The sequence below is a fragment of the Orbicella faveolata genome, unplaced genomic scaffold (assembly GCF_042242905.1).
Source record: "Orbicella faveolata isolate gen_17 unplaced genomic scaffold, um_ofav_v1 contig_36, whole genome shotgun sequence".
NCBI lineage: Eukaryota > Metazoa > Cnidaria > Anthozoa > Scleractinia > Merulinidae > Orbicella > Orbicella faveolata.
This window is the reverse complement of record NW_028301565.1, coordinates 1,785,551-1,805,906: the sequence shown is the minus strand read 5'-3', so window position 1 is coordinate 1,805,906 and position 20,356 is coordinate 1,785,551. Positions and strand designations below refer to the sequence as shown.

At 39.8% G+C, this 20,356-nt stretch overlaps 2 protein-coding genes across 5 annotated transcripts in view; both read left to right on the top strand.

The window, feature by feature from the left end:
- The window catches only part of LOC110053852 (sushi, von Willebrand factor type A, EGF and pentraxin domain-containing protein 1-like), a 49,765-nt gene extending 37,189 nt beyond the window's left edge, over positions 1 to 12,576 (top strand). For 3 of the 4 annotated variants that reach the window (XM_089274785.1, XM_020760152.2, XM_089274783.1), the window contains 12 exons: positions 492 to 665; positions 1,244 to 1,417; positions 2,359 to 2,532; positions 3,200 to 3,373; positions 4,124 to 4,309; positions 7,331 to 7,516; positions 8,235 to 8,417; positions 8,585 to 8,767; positions 9,391 to 9,548; positions 9,975 to 10,115; positions 10,744 to 10,906; positions 11,707 to 12,576. In XM_089274785.1, coding sequence (XP_089130911.1) covers positions 492 to 665; positions 1,244 to 1,417; positions 2,359 to 2,532; positions 3,200 to 3,373; positions 4,124 to 4,309; positions 7,331 to 7,516; positions 8,235 to 8,417; positions 8,585 to 8,767; positions 9,391 to 9,548; positions 9,975 to 10,115; positions 10,744 to 10,906; positions 11,707 to 12,098 — 2,288 coding nt within the window. In that variant the 3' untranslated portion in view covers positions 12,099 to 12,576. Of the gene's footprint in view, positions 1 to 491; positions 666 to 1,243; positions 1,418 to 2,358; positions 2,533 to 3,199; positions 3,374 to 4,123; positions 4,310 to 7,330; positions 7,517 to 8,234; positions 8,418 to 8,584; positions 8,768 to 9,390; positions 9,549 to 9,974; positions 10,116 to 10,743; positions 10,907 to 11,706 lie in introns of those variants that run through there. The other variant, XM_089274784.1, reaches the window with a different exon arrangement.
- Positions 12,577 to 16,088: 3,512 nt separating this feature from the next.
- On the top strand, positions 16,089 to 20,317 carry LOC110053831 (uncharacterized). Its single transcript, XM_020760121.2, has 2 exons — positions 16,089 to 16,899; positions 17,680 to 20,317. Exons 1-2 carry the CDS (start codon positions 16,247 to 16,249, stop codon positions 17,690 to 17,692), a joined length of 666 nt encoding a protein of 221 aa, XP_020615780.1. The 5' UTR covers positions 16,089 to 16,246; the 3' UTR covers positions 17,693 to 20,317.
- The last annotated feature ends 39 nt before the right edge of the window (positions 20,318 to 20,356 follow it).

Here is a 20,356-nt window from a genome sequence, read left to right as displayed (position 1 = left end):
AACGCGAGCTTTGGACACAAAGCCAGCATTCGGCAAGCATCTAAATGCACTCCGATGTAATGCTTTACCCCTGTCGATATTTTGAACTGATTAATTTTGTTCTCATCTCTGTATAAGCAAAGTACATTTTATTGCTATATATTCGGATCCAGCCACCAAGTGATTTAAGTTTACTTTCGTCGAACGTGAATAACATGCTTTCTCGTCTCATGGGCTGACGGACGGACAATCGTTATTTGTCGTCGATTACAATCGATATTTTTTCGTGTCATTGAAACATTCATTTAAAACATTTGCTTACATCGCAGCACTTCTTACGTTGATAGAGTATCATCAGCACCACATTACTTACATTACTTTTTACGTTATAACGTTGCTCCTGACAACTGTATATAATTTAGCAGTCCATAAAAAGCCTATGTTTCCTCATGAAAGACGCATGTGTTATTATTCTGCTTTGCACCTTGTTTTTTTGTGATGTTTACCTTTAGCTGTTGACTGTGGTCGGCCCCAACCCTTGCGGAATGGGAGTATTATCGGCGATAAGACAGTGTATCCAAATTATGTGAACCACGCTTGCGACGAGGGATTCATTCTTCGTGGTTTCCCTAAGATAAAATGTCAGACAAATGGAACATGGAGCAGAACCTCCAGCTTCTGCGAAGGTAATGAATATGTACGGTTTTGTTTTAAATCATTCAATGATGAATTGGATTTAAGTGACGAAAGGTCGGCATTGAAGTAGACACTGTTGTTTTCAAATGTTAAGTGGGTACACATGGAACAGAATGTATCTCGGCAAATTTCGTTGCTAAAATTTTCTAGCCAGCAAACTCATAACACGAATGTACACTCAATAAACACAATTGGGGGTGTGGCTGTACATCTTCTGTGGGGGAGGTGGGAATTGAGGAATCAAAACCCAAAATAATGCCCGGCCTAGGGGTTGGTTAGTACGGGTGAGTGTTCCTGAGTTTCCCAGGTAGTAAGACCACAGCTAGGTAACAGATACTTCAAGGAACAGATCCGTTTCAATTTATATTGAGGGCTGTCTTGTAAGAGATGGCATTGACGTCATGATGTGCTTGATCAGAAAATTTTCGTGTTATACTAATTTAGAAATATTCATTTAGCTATGTTGGTGCTTTAAATGAAGGTCTCAACCCATGGCCGTGTGATCTCCTTCTTCATCGAACATTGACTATGAGGATATTTATAAACTACATTCTTTGCTCTCCTACAGCTAAGGATTGCGGTCCTCTTACAGCCCCGTTGAACGGTTCTATAGCCGGGCGTGAAACAAATTTTCCAAATAAAGTAACGTTGAGCTGTGATGAAGGGTTTCTTTTAAACGGATCAAACGTTCGGCGTTGTGAAGCCGACGGAAACTGGAGTGGAATTGAGACTTCGTGCAAAGGTAAGATCGAAAAAAAATAAATAAATAAATAAATAGAACTCTTCAACAAATAGCATTTTCTGCATATTCTCGACGTAATGATTGTAAGTGGAAGGTTTGATTCAGTTTACTTACATGTTTGAGAAAGTCAAATTTGTCTCAGGCAAACATCGATGCCTTTGAAGTTTCTTTGTTAGCATTTTTATACATTGAACTCACTATCTCTATTCTGATTGGCCGAAAACTTACAGTGAATTTTCGAAATCAGCGCCTGTGACGTCATCTAGCTGCAGATTATACCATAATCATGTCAAGGACACTCAAAGTCACGGGTAATCATGTCATGTATGACCGCGGTGTATGATTTCGAAGGGCAATCATGTCAAGTTCGCGCGCTTTGTGTTAATAGCCGTCAGTAAAGAAGCAAAAACATGACTTCCATTTTTTTTTCTCTTTCAATCTATAATAAAACAATTATTAGATTCGGTTTTTGTGATATCCAGAATAATCAAGGTCTCGGTAAGGGTTATCAGCCTCAGCCTTCGGCCTCGGCTGATAACCCCTACCTCGACCTTGACTATTCTGGATATCAGCAAAAACCTTATCCAATAATTGTTTATTTTTTCCAATATTTGCAATGTTATCACTCCTGATTAGTGTAAACCGATTTCATATTTTGTTTTGTTGACTCTTCATTTTCAAGCTTGTTCTTTACCTTATTATTGTCTTCACAGTAAAGGGAAGAGAGAAGCTTTCAAAATAACAGCTACCCTAATAAATAAATAAATAAATAAATAAATAAATAAGTAAGTAAATAAATAAATACATGCTCAGTGATACTTTACAGGAGTGTAGTCATTCTTTCAAAAGAGTCATTTTCTTGAGAAATTGCCTTGCCCAATTTTATTGTTCCTCATGAAATAATACTCTACCCTAGTCTAATGTTCTTTCTTTTTCTACAGCGGTTGATTGTGGTCCCTTAAACGTTCCTGAGAATGGCGTTGCCCATGGCAACTCCACAACATATTCTAACGTGATGTCTTTCAGTTGCAAAACAGGATTTTCTCTGCAGGGAACAGCTACACGGAAGTGTCAGGCAGATGGCACATGGACAAGTGGAGAAGTTGTATGCCTAGGTATTGGTAGTTCCAGTAGAGCTAGAGCTAGCGCTTTACACTATTCAGTTAAAAGTCTGATTGATTTTGCCGAAACTTATTCACTTTTGATTACTGATCCAGTGGATAGCGTTATCAACCCTTAACCCTATTCAAGAGCGAGTGGAGAGCTTTAGACGTCCGCGCCAACTTTGAACCCTTTGAGATTTAAAAGCGTTTAAATTAATGAACTGCAAGTTTGGTGACTTTTCCAAGTTTGGTGATTTTTTGATGACTTTTCAAGTGTATCTGCAGAGAAATAATTGCACATGACAAGTCAATGGTCAGGGCGCTTCATGTTTCCTTGGCAGCCCTGTTTAAGTAGGCGCATTTTCCTCTTTTGAATTTCTTTTTTAGCTTTCTTCAATAGTTTTGTTATTTTTGAGACAGTTTTGGAGGCTTTCTGACGTTTTAAAGAAAATCATAAAATCTAAGATGGCGAATCTAAGATAAAGGGTCTCAATTGGGAACTACTGATGTCATTTCCATGTTGTTTGACATCATAATTCCATGTTACAGACCCCAAAGAAAATATATTGGGACTTGCTATAAATCGCCATGTCATTTTACTTATTTCTGGTAATTTTTCAATGAGTTTTCTTCTCGGGAATGTAGGTCTATTCATTTGTTATTATTGTTTTCTCTTCAGGACAGGATTGTGGTTTGCTTCCTACTCCTCATAATGGCTGGATCTTGGGCTCCAAAACAACCCATCCGCACTGGGTGGACTTCATTTGTGATCGTGGGTTCACACTGGAGGGATCCTCTAAACGAAGTTGCTTAAGGAATGGATCGTGGAGTGGCCAGCAGCCAAAATGCGTCTGTAAGATAATGTGTCTAACAATTTTGAATGATCGATTCTCGCTTTCGTTGATAAGTGATTTTCTTAACACATCTGAAAACAAGTGTCTGTAATATTTGAATCGCGAATCATCCGGAATTTTTTTTTTTTTATAATTATCAGGAATAGATTTCGGTTTTTTTTGTTTTGTTTTTTTTTTTCTTGCGAATAAAACATTGCAAAAAGCACCTGATTCAACTAGTCTTAAAAATATATCTAACGTAATCCGGCCACCATTCAAGATATCACAAGCTACAACGGTGGAAAAGATAATATATGATGCTGAAACAAATTACAATATTTAGAGAGGAAACCACAAAAGCCATAGGTGATTTTCATATAGGTCCTCTATCCAGGTCGAACAGGAATCTGGAAATGTTGGTTTCTTAGAAGGGAGGAAAACCGGAGAATCCGAAGAAAAACCTCGGAGCTAGGCGAGAGCCAACAACAAATTCAACCCACACATGGCACTGGGCCGAAATCGAACACAGGCCACACTGGTGGGAACGTGAGAGTTCTCACCACTGCACCATCCCTGCTCCCCTACCCTCATTTCTTTAGACCAGCCAGTTAATTTGTCTCATTACCTTGAAAAGTAAAGACAGTCCAAGGAAGACATATTACTCATACAATATATTTGCCACTCTTCAAGACAAGTTTGGACTTCGAAAATGTTCAGGAACAGTTTTTAACGAAGTTACTCAATATCACTGTATTTTGCTCATTAAATAGCCAATTGGTGCAGCAAAGCCCCAGATGTTCCTGCGTTTGCTTATCAGACGTGGAAGGCTTCTAAGATGCGTTATCAAAGCGGGCAAAGTATTTACTACAGTTGTAAGGCTGGCTACATTATGGTCGGAATTCCCGTGAGGAAATGCAACAAGGGTCAATGGTCTGAACTCCGATTCAACTGTAGTGGTAAGTGCATTACTGGAGAGGAAAAGAGAACCGCGGGTATCATCTACATTGTATAATCACATAGCTTGTAATCCCTTGCCATTAAACTCAGTAAATAAACGTGCGGCATACCCAATGGTGCGCGCTTCTGATGTGAGCAAACAACAACAACAACAACAACTTTATTATTATTATTAAGACTCGCATATTTACAATTTTTACAGAAATAGATATACAGATTAAGTTTAAAATGCTTGATAATAGTAACAGCGCGAACCCGCAGGTAGCCTTGGTTAATCTAGGCGGGCCACATCTATATTTATATTAAAAAAATAAATAAATAAATAAATAAATAAATAAATAAGATTGATAGCAAAGTTAACTTTGCTAAGCCATTTCCATTGGAATGTTATGAAACTCAGTAAATAAATGTGCGTCGTAATCCAATTTTGCGCGCTATTGGTGTGGGCAAAGTTAACTTCGCTAACCCATTTCCAGTGGCAATGTTATGAAACAACTGCATGGGTCACTCCAGCTGTGCACTATGAGGTATGATACCCTTGGGAAGTTTGGATAACACTCAAAGACTTAAGAAGCTGGCTTAGTATGGCTAATTCGATAAGGACGAGTGAAATTAGAAAATATTTTCAAGCGCATATCGGTAAATAAAAACTGCTTAAAAAAAAAACAAATAATGAAAAAGATCATTTACGACTTCTGGAAGGCGACTCGATTGGAATAGTTTTAACGGTTGCTTAGTTCTTCAGACTTTGTTTGTAATAACGTTTGAACAAGGTACATGCACAAACTGGTAAGCCTCTTATGTTTGTTGTTTTTATCTATGTATCATATTTGAACGCCAATAGTTAGTGATTGGTTGAAATTGAAAAGTCAAAAAGGCTTAATCCGTATTTTCTCGATTTACACGCGCTTATTTAAAACTGGGCCTCGTAGACCCGACAATTCAGCTGGGCGTTATTTTGGAAACAAATCGTAAAGAATTTGGCAATAGCGCCGATCAGTGAATTGAAAAATGCGCTACGCCGAATGTTTATAGTTTCCTGTTCCCAGGTCAGCTACATCCTTTTTTTTTTTCTTATAAGAATATTGTTTATCCGACCCAGGTGAACATTCTTATTTTTCTGCCGATTTAAGGCTGGAAATAATCTTACGAGTATTCTTAGATTAAGGACGTTCGCGCGAAAATTTTCCAATCGATGATTTTTTTAAATTTTTACTGCAGTCGGATAGTGAGTTACTTGTGTCAGAAATGCGAAAAAATGGGGTTCACCCACTTCGTTTCAGGGATAAGGCGTGCGGAAAATTGCCCTGATTTTGGAAAATTGGCGCATGTAATTCAGCATGGTCTACAGGGGTTTATAATTAAAAATATCGAAGGTGTGTCAACGGAGGCCAACAGAGGAGACTCATATTTTTTTTTGTAGGAGTGGGTCTGTTTCGTTAATAATTCTAAATGTTGCCAACGTTTCCGCAAAACTTATCCCTTCAAGAAGCATTTGAAACCGCCGCACAGATAAACGGAGAGCTAAAAAAAACGGAATTCGATGGTGCATTTTGCAAAAAATTCAAACTTCTAATCGATAGATTTTCTTCATTTTTTCGCTAAACGTAAAATCGGTAGAGAAAATGATCCATCAAAAGGAAAATAGGGGTCACCGAACGTCCAAGATCGTTCAATCCAGGCAAACTATAGACCCTATTCATAAATGGCTGCCAATTAAAAATTATTTTGTAAGTATTAAAATAAGCCCAACTAACCTCGTTTTTGAGGTGATAATTCAAAAGAATTTTTACTTTCAAACGAGGTTAGTTGGGCTAATTTAAATACCTACAAAGGAATTTCAAATTGGCAGCCATTTATGAATAGGGTCTATAGGAATGGCCATCTGCCCTATCATTGTTCATTTCATTACTTAGCGCGCGCATCGATGCATGACGTGGCGTATGAATTTGTGTGCGCCGTAAGGATGCGCAGAAACAATTAGCGCCAACGTCCTTAAAGCCTGGTGTGACACTCAACTTCTTGCACAAATGTTATTAGCATCGAACATATGGCTAGTAATTTTTGTTGTTGGTGGTGTTTATTGGCTTGTTTTGCCGTTTAGAGAAAGGAAGAATTTTCTACGGTTTAGTTGAAAACTTATTATATGGCTCTGTCTTACAAGGACTGGGAACTACCAAATTGACGAATTTGATTTGCTGAAATCGATATTGAAAGCGGTCAAGATTTTCCCATCTAGACCGGCATCTAGACCGGCATCTAGACCGGCATCTAGACCGGTAATGTTTTGCAGTGAAAAAGTTGCAAACTAAAATGCAAAATCATTTACTATTTTCATCTAACAACATCTATTTTTGGAAGTGCCAAAAAGCCTGATGAGAGTAAAGAGTAAAGAGGACGAGCAAACTTTGGCAAAATTAAATTCAGCTCATCGCCGTTCGCAAGCAAAATATCAGTTAGTCAGGTTAGTATAAACGAGTCTCATTAAACGAATTAAATTGTTTTTGTTTGCGCCATATACTAAATATCTTATTAATCAAGCTTAGTCTGTCTGTATGGGAGAATCTTGACCTCGGTTGTGTGTATAGACCTCACTGCGGTCGGTCTGTACTCACAACCTCGGTCAAGATTCTCCCATACAGACCTCCTGCTTGGTTAATAAGAGCTAAATATAATACGTCGTTCTCGATATGTAAAAATTCTAACTTGGCTCCGAGGCTTGGGGATTTTTTATTCCCCCAAACCCCGGGGCCAAGTTAGAATTTTCATACAGTATATCGAAAATGACCTAAGTCTTAGCCTTTTACGTACATGCTAAATTATAAATGAATGATGACATTTCCAGCCGAAATATAACGCGTATTTTGCCATACATTAGTAACTTTCCATTGGCAATACCATGTATAGATGATGAAATGTTGAGAACGGGATCTCCCATGATGATGGAATCCAGCCAATTATTTTTATAAAATCAAATTACTATCCTGTTAAATTGATTTGATGTAATTTTTTTTTTTCAGCACCAAGTTGTAATGCTCCAAAAGTTCCTAAATACTCGTATGTCACCTCAGCCCGCGGCCCGCAGAGTAAATATCTTAATGGCGAGAGAGTTTACTATAGCTGTAGGGCTGGATACAAACTGGTGGGAATTCCGCAGATCGAGTGTACAGACAGCGTTTGGACAAAACATAGTTTCAACTGCCAAGGTACATTGATTAATTGCAATATTTATTGAGGAAGCCACATTAGCGCTATTACAATAACTGCTATACGAGTAAGACTGACGAGGAAGTCTATAGCTAAAATTGCATTTTAGCTGTTGTTCATTGTATCAACCGCGCGCTCTTATAGGTCCATTTATGGGGACGGGGCAATGGCAAATTCTAAAGGTTGCTCGGCGGGTGACAGTTAAGCAATTGTCACTCGCTCTCCAACTAACCAGAAGTTACTTTGACTTGGGGATAATTCTTCTTGCCGTGTTACTTTATACTAAACTCCGGCTCGTTTTGTATGTGTTGGATGATGCTTGTAGGCAATACTTTCGTTCTCTTTGAAAATCGATATTTTCTCCTCTTCTTGCTCCTTTAATTGGTATACACCTGGGCCGGATTGTTCAAAGACCGATTAAGCTAACCCAAGATTAGAGAAAATTTTTATTTGAGTTTTGTAACTTTTGGGTGCTGTTTTCTGTTTGTATTGTTTGCCTTTCAGGTTTGAGTTAGAAAAATCACAAACTACACAAAACATAAGCAATGAAAAACATTTTTATACAAGAAAAATGGATACTTCGATTAACTTTTAATCCTAGGTTAGAGTTAACCGGCTTTCGAACAACCCGGCCCTGGCCTATCAGTAAAAGCGCGGCGTATCTTATATGATCAGTAAATAAAGTTAGGTGTTTTTCTTTTGTTTTTCTCGACGTAGCTGTAAATTGCGGTACTCTCGCCAGCCCTTCAAATGGATGGATTCAAAAGAAAACAGGAGAAACCTTCGGAGCGCTGTATATGTTCATGTGTAATATAGCTGAGGGCTACCTCATGAGGGGATCTAAAGAGAGACGATGTCTGGCTAACGCAACTTGGAGTGGAGTTCAACCAATCTGCTATCGTAAGTGTTTAGATCTCAATTTGTATGGAACTTTCCTCACTTTAGGCTGTGTCGTTGCGCGCTTTCAATTTCGACGAGAAGGTAAACAACAGGAGATAAGGATGCGCGCTTCCAATTTCGAAAAAGTTAAAGACAGAAAGCTAACAATAAACTAATTTTACCCGCAGTGCAAACTTGTGATGCCCCTCGTAAACCAGCTCACGGAAAATTAGCATCAGAACCAAGCAACAAATACTTTTTTGGAAATGTGGTTGAATATCAATGCAACAATGGATTCTCCCCTCGTGGCCACGAAACTACAAGATGCCAGATTCATGGGAATTGGAGTAATCCGGCACCTGCATGCCTCAGTAAGTTTGGACATGTTACACATTTTGTATAAAGAATATTTGTTCAAGGTAGCTTCACGGGTTGTTAGCTATGGCGTGAGCATTGGGTACCTGTTTTTTTCGAGATCTGGCCGTCCCCATTGTCCAGTGTCAGCACTGACCGATCGCTCCACGCTCTAACGTTCAATTCTTCAAGTTTCACTGTAGCAAGTTACTGCAGCTTGGCTTAAAGAACCTCCGTCACACTAAACGAAGTCTAAAACAGTAATAGCCCATGGTGTACTTCAAGTCTCCGAAACATCTTGTCCCAGTTGTTCGAAAGGTGGATAACGCTATCCACCGGATAAATCGCTATCCAGCGGATAAGTGTTAACAAACCAAACCAATCTTTCAACTGGATAGTAATTTATCCGGTGGATAGCGTTATCCACCTTTCGAACAACCCGGGCCTGGTAAATAACTCCTAGGCTCTTTCAAGTAAACACTCCCTAGTAACTTCTTAGAGCTGTCGTTCGTAGCCCTCTTGATTTTTTCGATTAACTGTAGTTTTATTGCCTTAGGAAACACTGACACTGGACACCTCACATTCGTTTGAAGGAACTGATATATCTTAGTTCGGTATAAGAGTTGTTGTATGTTTCCAGGTTGCTCTTCACCGCTTGGTTTAAAGAACAGGATGATTTTTAGCCACCAGCTGTCCGCTTCATCAGAGCGAGACTCGCGACATGGCGCCAAACATGGCCGTCTCCATGGCAACAGCGCTTGGTGTTCAGCGAGGAGTAGTTTTCCCAAATATTTTCAGGTTAGTTCTATATATGACATCTAAATATTTTGTGTTCAATCAAACAGCAGTCGATCTTTGACACACACACTTGTCCACTTGGGAATGGTGTCCGCCTTTGAAACTTTTAAAAGTTGACCTATCTGATTAGTGAATAGCAACCACCCTGGAGCAGGTTTTTGTACTGAGCTGGTTGTTTGAGCTTGACACCATTTCAGTAACCTATTATTTAATAGGATAACCTCGCATACAAAATATCATGATAAGAAATTTAACTTCCTCCGCTCACTTAGTTATTTACAAACAAACGGATCAGTGGCAAGAAATCTAACCCAAGCAATAAAAAGAATAATTTATCATAAATCATCGAATAACCTATAGATCGAATAGGAAGCCTTTTTCTACCACGAGATTACGGCCGCACTGCAATACACGTTTCTTTTTCAGATTGATTTTGGCCGCACCATGGAGGTCACTGCTGTCGCTACTCAAGGTCATCCCAGAGAACAGAAATGGGTCCTGAAATACGTGTTGAAATATTTATTGGGGAAGAACTGGCTTACCTATCAGGAATCGGGACGGGACAAGGTATAACAATCTAACTCCATATGTTCTTTGTTGCTCTGATTTGATTAAATATTAGCGCTGTGCGAAGATCGAATACCTAGAGGAAACTAAAGCAACTCCTACTTACCCCGTTTGACTTGATTTTGAAAGTGGTCAGTCGTCTCTTGTGATGGGCTTCAAAGGGGGAGAATTCCCAGTTTTTGTTTGTGATTTCTAGTCCCAGTAACTCAAACCACATTTTCCCAGCGAAAAAGTTGGTAAATGCCAGTGACCATTTTACCCCTGTATATAGTCTGGGTAAACAATTTTCTTCTTGCTGCTTGCAACTGTTCCTTCGCTTGAGAGACGCTCGAGATTTTGGGCCGCGGGAAACTCCATACGTGAAGTAACTCCACAAATAGCCGCATAGTGCATAAGCTCTTGGGATAATTTACTCGCTCGGGGAATTTCAAAACACAGCAACAACCTTTTAGATACAAACGGATGTCTTTAGAGCTACGTCATCAGAGTGGAATTTTTGGGTCCAGTCCCAGACGAGAGAAGAATCGAGGGCGCAAGAGAATCACCTATTTATTCAGGCCATTTTCCCTTCATTTGTTTTGTTTTGTTTTTTGTTTTGTTTGTTTTGATTTTTTTTTTTTATCTGAAGGTGTTCAGAGGCAACAGAGACGGTAACACTGTGATGAAGCACTACTTGAAGGAAAAGCTTGTAGCTAAGACATTAAGGATATTGCGTCATCAGAACTCTAAAGACTTCATGGGCTCCACCGTCTGCTTGAGAGCAGAAGTTTACGGTTGCGAGTTTCAAACAGGTGAGTGTAGGTTGTCGAGGGATAAGCTTCTAATGTTGGAAAATGTTCTTTACCAAGTAATTCAAGAAACTACTTTTGGCAGTAGCCTCGTTCACATGGCCTTTTTCCTCGCATGGGGGCGGGGCCTCGCTTCCAAATGAGAGAAAAGGTCATGGGGACGGGGCGTTTGGTTTGTCAGTGTATAGGAAGCCATACTTCCAATAACAAAATGACATCCAAATCGGAAGGAACTTCAAAGTTACAGGTTTCGAAGGTAGGAAGCAAGGATAGTTAGTATAAGGGATGAGATTCAGGCGGATTTCTAATGAGGAACTTTAAAAGAATCAACTGTATTTATTACAATTGTTTTCTTTTATCAGTCAAAGTCTATGAGGTATGGGAGCGGAGTTGCCGAGGACTGTTGGAGTTTGGACAAGACATAAGATGTGGAGAAAACAAATGACTCCCAAACCCATAATTCGGAAACTACAACAAGAGAACTGGAATACGTGAAAAATGCAGTTTCCTTTGCAGCTGTACATTGCGTTTAAACAATACTTAACGATTGTTCACGCCTTTAATTAATTGTGCTGAGTGAACTTGTATACCCCAAATTAGTGGCCCCGTGTCAAGAACCTGCTTCTGTATTGCAAGCTACTCGAGGACACAAAAAGCGGCTGAAATGGAGATGATTACTAAACCCAACATAGAGTAAATTCAAAATTACGCTGGGGGTAATCGAGAAAGAACAGTTAAAACGTAATCTTCTGGTCATGTACAATACGTTCCTAAACAAAACGGTTTGATTGCTATCATTTCAGACTGTCTCACCATTGGTTCAGAAGTATTTGCTCATTGGAATTCCGTCAAAGAACACACGCGCTTCTTCCACGGCTTCATCACCAAGGTCCGCAAAACAAGTGTCGAGGTATCCCCCTCCGGTAAACATGGCGCCAAAGTCAACGAGATCGTTGAAAGGCCTAGAGCTAAACAATTCTACGTGATCATTGACAAGAAATCCAAACCAACCGAGATAAAACTTGGATCAGAAGTTATTGTGGCCTCCAAGGACAACTTGGGCTTCTCTCAGGGCAAAGTAACCCAGAAATTCGTCACGTGGTATGGTGTCCAGTTGGGCAACGGAGAGAAGGTCTGGAGCAAAGCGCATGACATCCGACTTCTAAGAGCTCCTGTCTACTGTGACCGAGAATGACTGATAAGAGATACCTAGTAGTACTGTTTATTCTTTATTTACAATATTTAGAAAAGAAGCCTTGAAATCTATTCGTTCTACATTTTTAGAAATAAATTTTGTTTTATTTTTCCTATAAAATCCGTCTGAACTCGTTCCAGATCTCTTCGAGCCTATGCAAGTAGATAACTCCTAACTGAGAAATCGCTTCGAGAGTGTCTGCGGACGGGACTGGGAGCTGGCTGAAAAACAGCCATTGTATCAATTGACGTCCTTATCAATGCGTTTCAGCATTCTGGGTACTACTGGCAACTGACAAGAGAAAAAAAAAGTGTCTTAGTACTTACAACTTGGATTTCCCTCCCAGACCCTCTCGTGACAGATTTGTAGCGTCCATATCTTAAGATTCTTATTTGTATTATTGATTATTTTTTTTGTGAAATCATGGTTGCTACAGCAGTTAAGAAAAAGTAAAATATTTGATATTGTCGAGAAATAATTGTTTGCTTTGATTTTTGTTGCGTCCATTTTACACTTGTACTTTATGATTAGCCTGCGTAAGAAGCGATCCAGTACGAGCCGAACATAAGAGCTTTTTCGCATTTGGGCCGCGCGAAAAGTGGGGCTAGAGCAAAAAGGTTCGACCTGATTTATTTCTCTACTATATTTATTTCTAATCTGTACCCTCTGTAAAGTTGAGCTGAACTATCAATATGCTATTACTATCGGCTGTCTGAGTAAGAGCTCAGAATCTGAACAACATTCACCGCTGGAAATACAATGTTAAGATTAGTTTCTTTCTTGCTCGAGCTAAGTTGTATGCTCGTCCCCGCTCGTCGCTGACGCCGCTCGTCGCTCGCCCGCTTTTTCCATCGTCCCTACTGACCGAGAGCCTGGAACACGCTATGTTGACACAAGATTAGATTGGTTATAGATTCTTGGACTAAGATTTTCACTAATTCAGGAGACCTTTAACTACTATGCGAGACACATATATTTGAATGAGCGTTAGGTTTCTTCAGTTAGAACTTGCAGTCAAGACATGAACATCGTTCGGGAACTTTTATATTTTGGGCTTCAATTAAGCATTTGTCCGTGACATGAGACGATAATCTAAGAGAACACACTCCCGTGCGTCCAATGACAATCTAATTTAAGCTCCGGGCCACGCTGTGAAAGTTAGTTTTAGTCTTAGTTCTTTGATCGCGCAGCCAATGCCTAACGGTCATCGGGTCGCGTCCATCTAAATCCGAAATTGAAAATCTAACTGGTTAAAAAAAAGAAAAGAAATTCAGTCTTAATTTCAAAAGTGTTGTGTAATATTTACCTGAGTTTGCACGCCACGTCTATTTGGAAAGTATTTAAACCACTGCTCAGGAAAATTATCTTTGTGCTTATCCGAAGTTCACTTCGAAACGATAAGTCATCCCTGCATGACTGACTCACGTGAGGCGCCATGGCTGCCCGGGGGCGGGGGGGGGGGGACTCCCATAAAAAAAGGACGGGGGATTCCGTCAGAAATGTTTAAAAGAACCTCTAAGAGGTCCGAAGAGGTACCAAGATCCTGTGTTGTGGGCGTGGCTAGAAATTTTTGTAACCCTTTATAAGAGGCACCAATTCTAAAATAACACGTTAACTGACACGTTCATACTTGTAATAGTGATAAAGACGATTGTGAATGGGGCAAAATTAAAAATCAGTTGATTGTAAAATATGACCTGACATTTTTCGGCCCAAGATATCAATACCCTATAAGGTACCGCGAAAGCTGCCACTGTGGACCTTTTGAGGCTGAACACCCTAAGAAGTACTAAAACTGCTTTGTTTTTCCCCCAATAGGTCCGACGAGCACCCCCGTCGTTTTTATATGGGATTCCCCCCTCCCCTCCCCAAGGCATGGTTGCTTACAAGAATTAATTAATTAATTAATTGCATTCTAACACGTTCAAAAATCGTTTCTTGAAAAGTACTGAATGTACTAAAGCGAAAACGATTTCTTTGGAAAGCTCTTACCACGCGCTGGACAGTTAGATTTCTTTCATACGAAAATCACTTCTAAAATCTAAGTGCAAATTTTTTGTATGTTTAATTTACAAAACCAAGCCATAATAAATTTCATTAGTATATGCCACACAAGTGAATAGCACTTTTCGCGCACGCTGATTGGCTAGCTCGGAGGTGATTAGCCAAGTACTATTCACCTCCGAGCAGCCGAAGAAAAACAAAATGGCTTCCCGTTTCAAATAAAGTTACTCTTAAACAAATAAAGTTACTCTTTGGTCCGCTAGTTATTCAGCTTGTGTGGTATATACTAGAACAATTAATCACCTCAGTGACGGTGAAAGTGGTGGATATTTACCTCCGGTGAATAATTGTTAATTACGTCATTTAAATTGACCGATCAGGTGTCTTTCCTAAAATAACCTCGCAGTATGACCTCGCGCTAAAAAGTAGACTGAAAAAAAAAATTACCATTGGAAGAGGCCCATGTACTGGGGGATGTGTTCTCTCGGAGCACGATCTGTTGTCCGTGATGTACCCGGCATGCCGTGGCACAGACAATTTTGGATGTCCCTTTGGTGTCCGTATTGACCGGGGTCCACTATTTAACAATTAGATTATGAGCTCGAGATTTCTATGGGATGATAGTTGATGAGGCCGAAGGCGAATCAACTATCGCTTCATAGAAATCGAGAGCGGATAATCTAATTGTGTTAGTAGAATTCTAACTGAAATTACCGCAAATAAGGGTTTCCAATTATTTTTCTACGCATTGTTAAACTTCACGCTTTGACAAAATCGCACGTGTCGAATTGTCCTCGGTTAATTTTCAGTTGTTTACGCGCGCGCACCCGTTTTTTCCAATAATTTCAAGTTTTGAAAGGTCAAGAAACCGTCAATGTCCTTCTTTTAGTCTTCTCAGGAATTTAATTATCCACTTACATTTAAACTTTCTTCCAAAACTTCGGAAAAACGATAAAAACATCGCATTTCGTGGACGACCGACAGCCACTGAACTCTAATGGCTGATAGTATACGAGTAGCTTGCAGCTTTTGCATTAGTATACTAGTAGAATTCTACTAAATTAAAATAGGTTTTGTTATCGAACGATCTTAGTTAGAGATCTCTGCGGGGGATGACAGTGGTCGTTTTACTGCATATCTCTAAACAGGAGGGGAAGCCCTGGGGACGAGGCATGCGCATGCTTTATTTTCGTTTTATATATCTACCCCGGAAGTATGTTCACACCGGAGGGTGTAATTTGGAGGTTGAAGGTTGCAGGTTGAGAGAATTGTACTCATGAATTTACATACAGGCTATGAATGTCCTTCACCCAAAGACAGTTCCACAGACAGTCCAAGCATTTTTCGGATTAGGTGTAATTCTATTAAGTTGTAAGTAAACATAGACCACGGAAAACTCCATGGAGCAGTTCGAAAAAGCGAAAACAGCGAAGAACGAATGAAAATACATCAATGAGTGAAGAAGCGAAAGTTGGCCTTGCGGGATGAAGCTATAGCTATCGTATCAAGCGGGCAAAAAGGTTGAGTCAAGAGAAGAGAAAGGTTCTGTAAAAATTTGGGACCTTGACAGAGATAACAGCGATGTTTACAGTAACTCTTCTGTCGGGTCCGATACCGATGAATCGTAAGACTCATTGAGATCCATTGGAATATTATCCTTGAAATTTCACCGTGTACAAAAGCCAACCGAATTTCACGCTGTACATGTAAGGAGGATAATTCTTACCTTGTTATTCTTCTGTCTGTCAGCACTCCTAGGCTCTCTGAGAAAACTACTCAAGCAAGGCATAAATTAAGCAAAAATTAAATTAAGAAATTATTTACTACTTCTCCTGCTACTTCTCCACGAGGCTGCATAACGTGACAAAAAAAGGACCAATGAAACTCATGATGGACAACGACGAGTCACGTTTCAATCCTCTGTTAAAACACTTTATACCAAAGCATTAGGGGTAACAAATGTTTCACACCCTGAAGTATCCACCAGCTCTTCACACTTCGCGTTGTAAATACATATATATCTAATATTCCCACGTCTTGCTGTTTCCGTTGTTAAAATTGAGGATGCGAAAACGAGTTGGTCAGAATCATTCTACCAAACTACCAGATTGTTATATAATCGGATTGTTCTGCGCTGATTCTGCATGGCACTTTGGGGGGACCATTTCGAAGATTACTCACGCCATCAACGCGTGGTTGTTTGGTCTTGGAAAGCGTTCTTAAATCCCCTGAATACCGGTTTGCTTCCCCCGGCTTCTGGCAGGACTGCGCCCTTTGTATCTGATCAGTCGCTAGTTGGCAGATTCACAAGGAAGCTCGCTGCGGAACATGATGAGAAGTCACGCGAGAAAGAAGAGGCTGTAACTGAAGCAATTGCAGCTCTTCAGAGTTTGTTACGGAGACCAGACTTTGGAGAACTTCAGAGACAATGGAAACAATACGAAAGGGCTTTGAAAATTAAGTCTGATCGTGAAAGCACGGGATCAACTTGGACGATTGCAATGCTAGAACGCTACATCCAACGCCAAGACATCGCTTTTGTTCCGCCTGAGATCAGACATGATTTAACAGAAGAAGCATTGGAGAAGATCTATGAAAGGGTTGATTTCGCGGTGAAAGCCGTATGTGGTCCCGATGGAAGTGTGAGAAACCTTAATGAACTCTACATTCAACCCAACAGCACCGAATCCGACACAAGGATGATTCTCGACGCCATCTTGCAGCCGCTTTGTGTGTTTAAGGGGCTGACACTCCGATCTGAACAAACCATAAAATCCGACGCTCTTCCCACCAACAGGTATGATTACATAATGTACAACAACGTTAACGACCCAATTGGCGTTGTCGAAGCTAAACGACAGGCTTGCTTAAAAGATCAGTCTGTAGCGCAGTTACTTGTTCAACTTCTCCTTCTCTCATCCGAGAAACCAGACTGGTTTTATTTCGGTATCTTGTCTGATGCGCATCAGTTTGTATTCGCTGGTGTATCCATGCAAAAAATTTTGTTTTTTCAAACAAATGAGAACCAGTTGGATATAACTACTGCCCAATCTAATGACGATTTGTGGTTCATAGTCAGTAAAATATCATGGCTTACAGACCTTGCCATACAGTCAAGGTCATCGTCTGGATCGAGCGAGGACATCATTAAACCCTTAGCTAATTTCAATATATAATACTGTAGTCTTCTGTTTTCAAATAATCAGCCAGTCAACTTGGACGAGTAGATATTCTTATGAGCTTGGAGTAAGCTTGTAACTTTTTATTGAAACATTCTTTTTCGCTTCGTTTCGCCCAGAGGACGATTCGCCGATGGCAATTGTTTGCCCATGTAGGGAGAAGACTTAACGCTGTATAAATTGGGCTCGATAAACTCGATAACCAGTAAATTCAACAGAATTTTATTCTGAGAACGAAGCAATGCTACACGGCCATGTTCTAAAAGGTAGCTGCCGGTTTCGCCCCATGGCGAGTTCGCCTCCACCGAGTTCGCCCCCACATCGACTCAACTTGATCGAGTTCGCCCCAACCAGATCGAGCCGCATTTAGTGATTATTCCTCGTTCTTTTATCCACAGCCTTATTTACTAGTGGCGAGGAAACTTCGCTTGGTGGTGAGGTGACTTCGCTTGGTGGATAGTTCATTGGTGGCGAGACTCCCTGGTGGCGAGATGACCGGTAACCGTTGGACTTTGTTGCTATGCGCGCGCGAACAAGTGAACAATCATCATCTAAGCTTATCGAACATACATAGACTGAAATGGTTCTTCGAAAACGTTTAATAACTCGATAACAACTACGTAAGCACGAACACTAAAAGTTGGGGGCGAACTCGAAATAGGAATTTTATAGTGGGGGCGAACTCGCCATGGGGCGAAACCGGTATCATTCCAAAACATGGGTCTGCTAAATCTGCGAGCCATGCGAGCCACGGTGCGAGCCATGCGAGTCATGCGAGTCATGCGAGCCATTTTTGCGAGTATTTTTTTTTTTCAATTGGTCTGGGAGGTCGTCGACTTTTCACCAAGAAACATAGATCTCGCGCCCGACTATCACTTAACTATCGCTGTAAACCGCCCTCCCGCCATCTTGAAAGCGGAGATGACCCTGGGGACAAGTACAACCTCGCTCCCAGGGTACTCTCTCTTTCCCTGGGAAATTGATTTTAAATTTAGCTACAAAAGTGCCTACAATTGAAATATTCCCAAAAGAAAATCCTAATCTCGCTTCGGTTACCAGAACTATTGCTGGTGCGGCAAATATGAAAAATGCTCTAAACATCTGTACATCGTGCCTAGTCTTGCGTCATAGTAATGGCTGCCCCGAGTGTGATGAATATTTTTCTTTGTTTCACATTTTTGTTGTTTGGAGAAAATTTTGTCTATTCAAATCGCCCAGGATCCGCAAAAAATAAAAACAATGCGTCAAAAATTTATTAACGTTCAAGACTAAAGTAAAGAAAATTTTCTGAGAGAAACGTACGGTTCCACCACCCCACCGCTACTTGAATGGGTAGGTGAATGGTATCCATTGGCACCTGTCATTCATTGATATCCACGTTGAAAATCATTCAAGAAAAAAGAGAACAGTACTTCAGGGCAACTCCGTGTATTGGCGTCAAGAATGGTGAGTGAATCGCGTAATTTTAACAGGTTCGCTCTTTAGTGAATCAGAGTTATCAAAACTTTGTCGGTTGGCTGACTGCTGCATGTGGTTGTCTCTTCCCTTAGAATTTAATATTGCAAGAATTTAATATTGCGAACTTATTCAGTTTGTTCCGTTGCTTTTGTTCTTGTTCTCATGTGAATATAAATGTAACAAATAAAAAATCTTCACATTTGTTCTAGGGCTCGCATGACTCGCACGACTCGCATGGCTCGCATGGCTTGCATGGCTCGCCCTTTGGCTCGCATGGCTCGCTGGCTCGCAGGTTTATAAAACTCCCAAAACATGAGAAAAAACGCGTCTCTTTTTGAACTGTTTTAGTCTGGGCGAAGGGACCATGACTTCCAATCCCGACAAATCGCCGCCATCGTGCGAATCGTCTTCCGGTAGGAATGTTAATAACTTGTCTAAAAAGCTTAGACGAGGGAGAACCCTCGTGAAGCTAAAAATGAGTTCCAATAATGAAAACTAAGGTGAATTGAAGTTTGTCTACTCGGACATTTCCTTAAAATATTTTAACTGAGCACGTAGTTAATTTCCGTAGCTGGAATTTGCATATTCGCTTTACAGGTGTTGAGTGGAACTTTGTAAAAATGAACAATTTTGTTTGTGAAATTTTAAACCCCTTTTACATTTCAATAGTACAAAGAAAAACATGCTTGCAAAGCAGCGGAAGTTCAACAAAGTAGTTTGAGGGTGATTTTTTTTTATTTTTCCTTTACTCAGTTATACATTGCCATGTTTATCCCAAGCAGAGCCATTTGATAGTTAAACATGGTCCTTAGGCGGGGCATTTGAGCACCATTTTTGGCTCAGGGGATGGCAATTTGAACAACCAAATCTTCAAAAGTTCACATTCCTGGGTAGTCAAAGATGTCGAATCTTCAAAGTGATCAGTACATCTGTTCCATAATTTTTGATCATGTAATCTAGTGTTTAAGAAGTAGAAGTTATAATATTAAACTTAAATATCAAGCAAGTCAGATCTGTGAAAACTATAAGTACAGTGTACATGTTAGAAGCAGTATGGAATTTTGAATGAGCAACAAATTTTCTTGACTTATAAGTTGTTACATTAGAATGCACATTATCCTGTAGCCTTCTGTCAAATGATGTTAAAAATAATAATAGAAAATAATTAGGGTGACTACATGTACATGGTAGATAATTAATAGTGGCCGCCACGTATCAGCTAATGAGCTGACCATTTTTTACCTGAATAGGCAATCATTATTAATTAATTGTAGCTTAATTCTTGATCTTCGAAATATACGTAAGATAAGTTAATCAGAATGACATCAAAATTAAAAGAGCATTTACACTTTACACTGTTTTTAGTTGTATAAGCTTATTGTCTATGCTAGTTAATTTAATGTGGCAGTGACTTAAACCTGAAAGCCTTAAATTAGTTACTTTGGTCATTGTGCACATTTACTTTCTAGTTATTGTATTTTTTTTGTTTGTTTTTGAGTTCTTGTTGGTAATATGTAATATTTATTTATAGATTGTAAGAAATAGTACAAAACAATAAAAAAAATCTGAAATCAGAAATCTGAAAATCTAGATACTGTTTTTTTCACTTCAAATGTG

Coding starts and splice junctions, on each gene's coding strand:
- LOC110053831 (XM_020760121.2), top strand. CDS start 16,247: ATGGCACTTTGGGGGGACCATTTCGAAGATTACTCACGCCATCAACGC.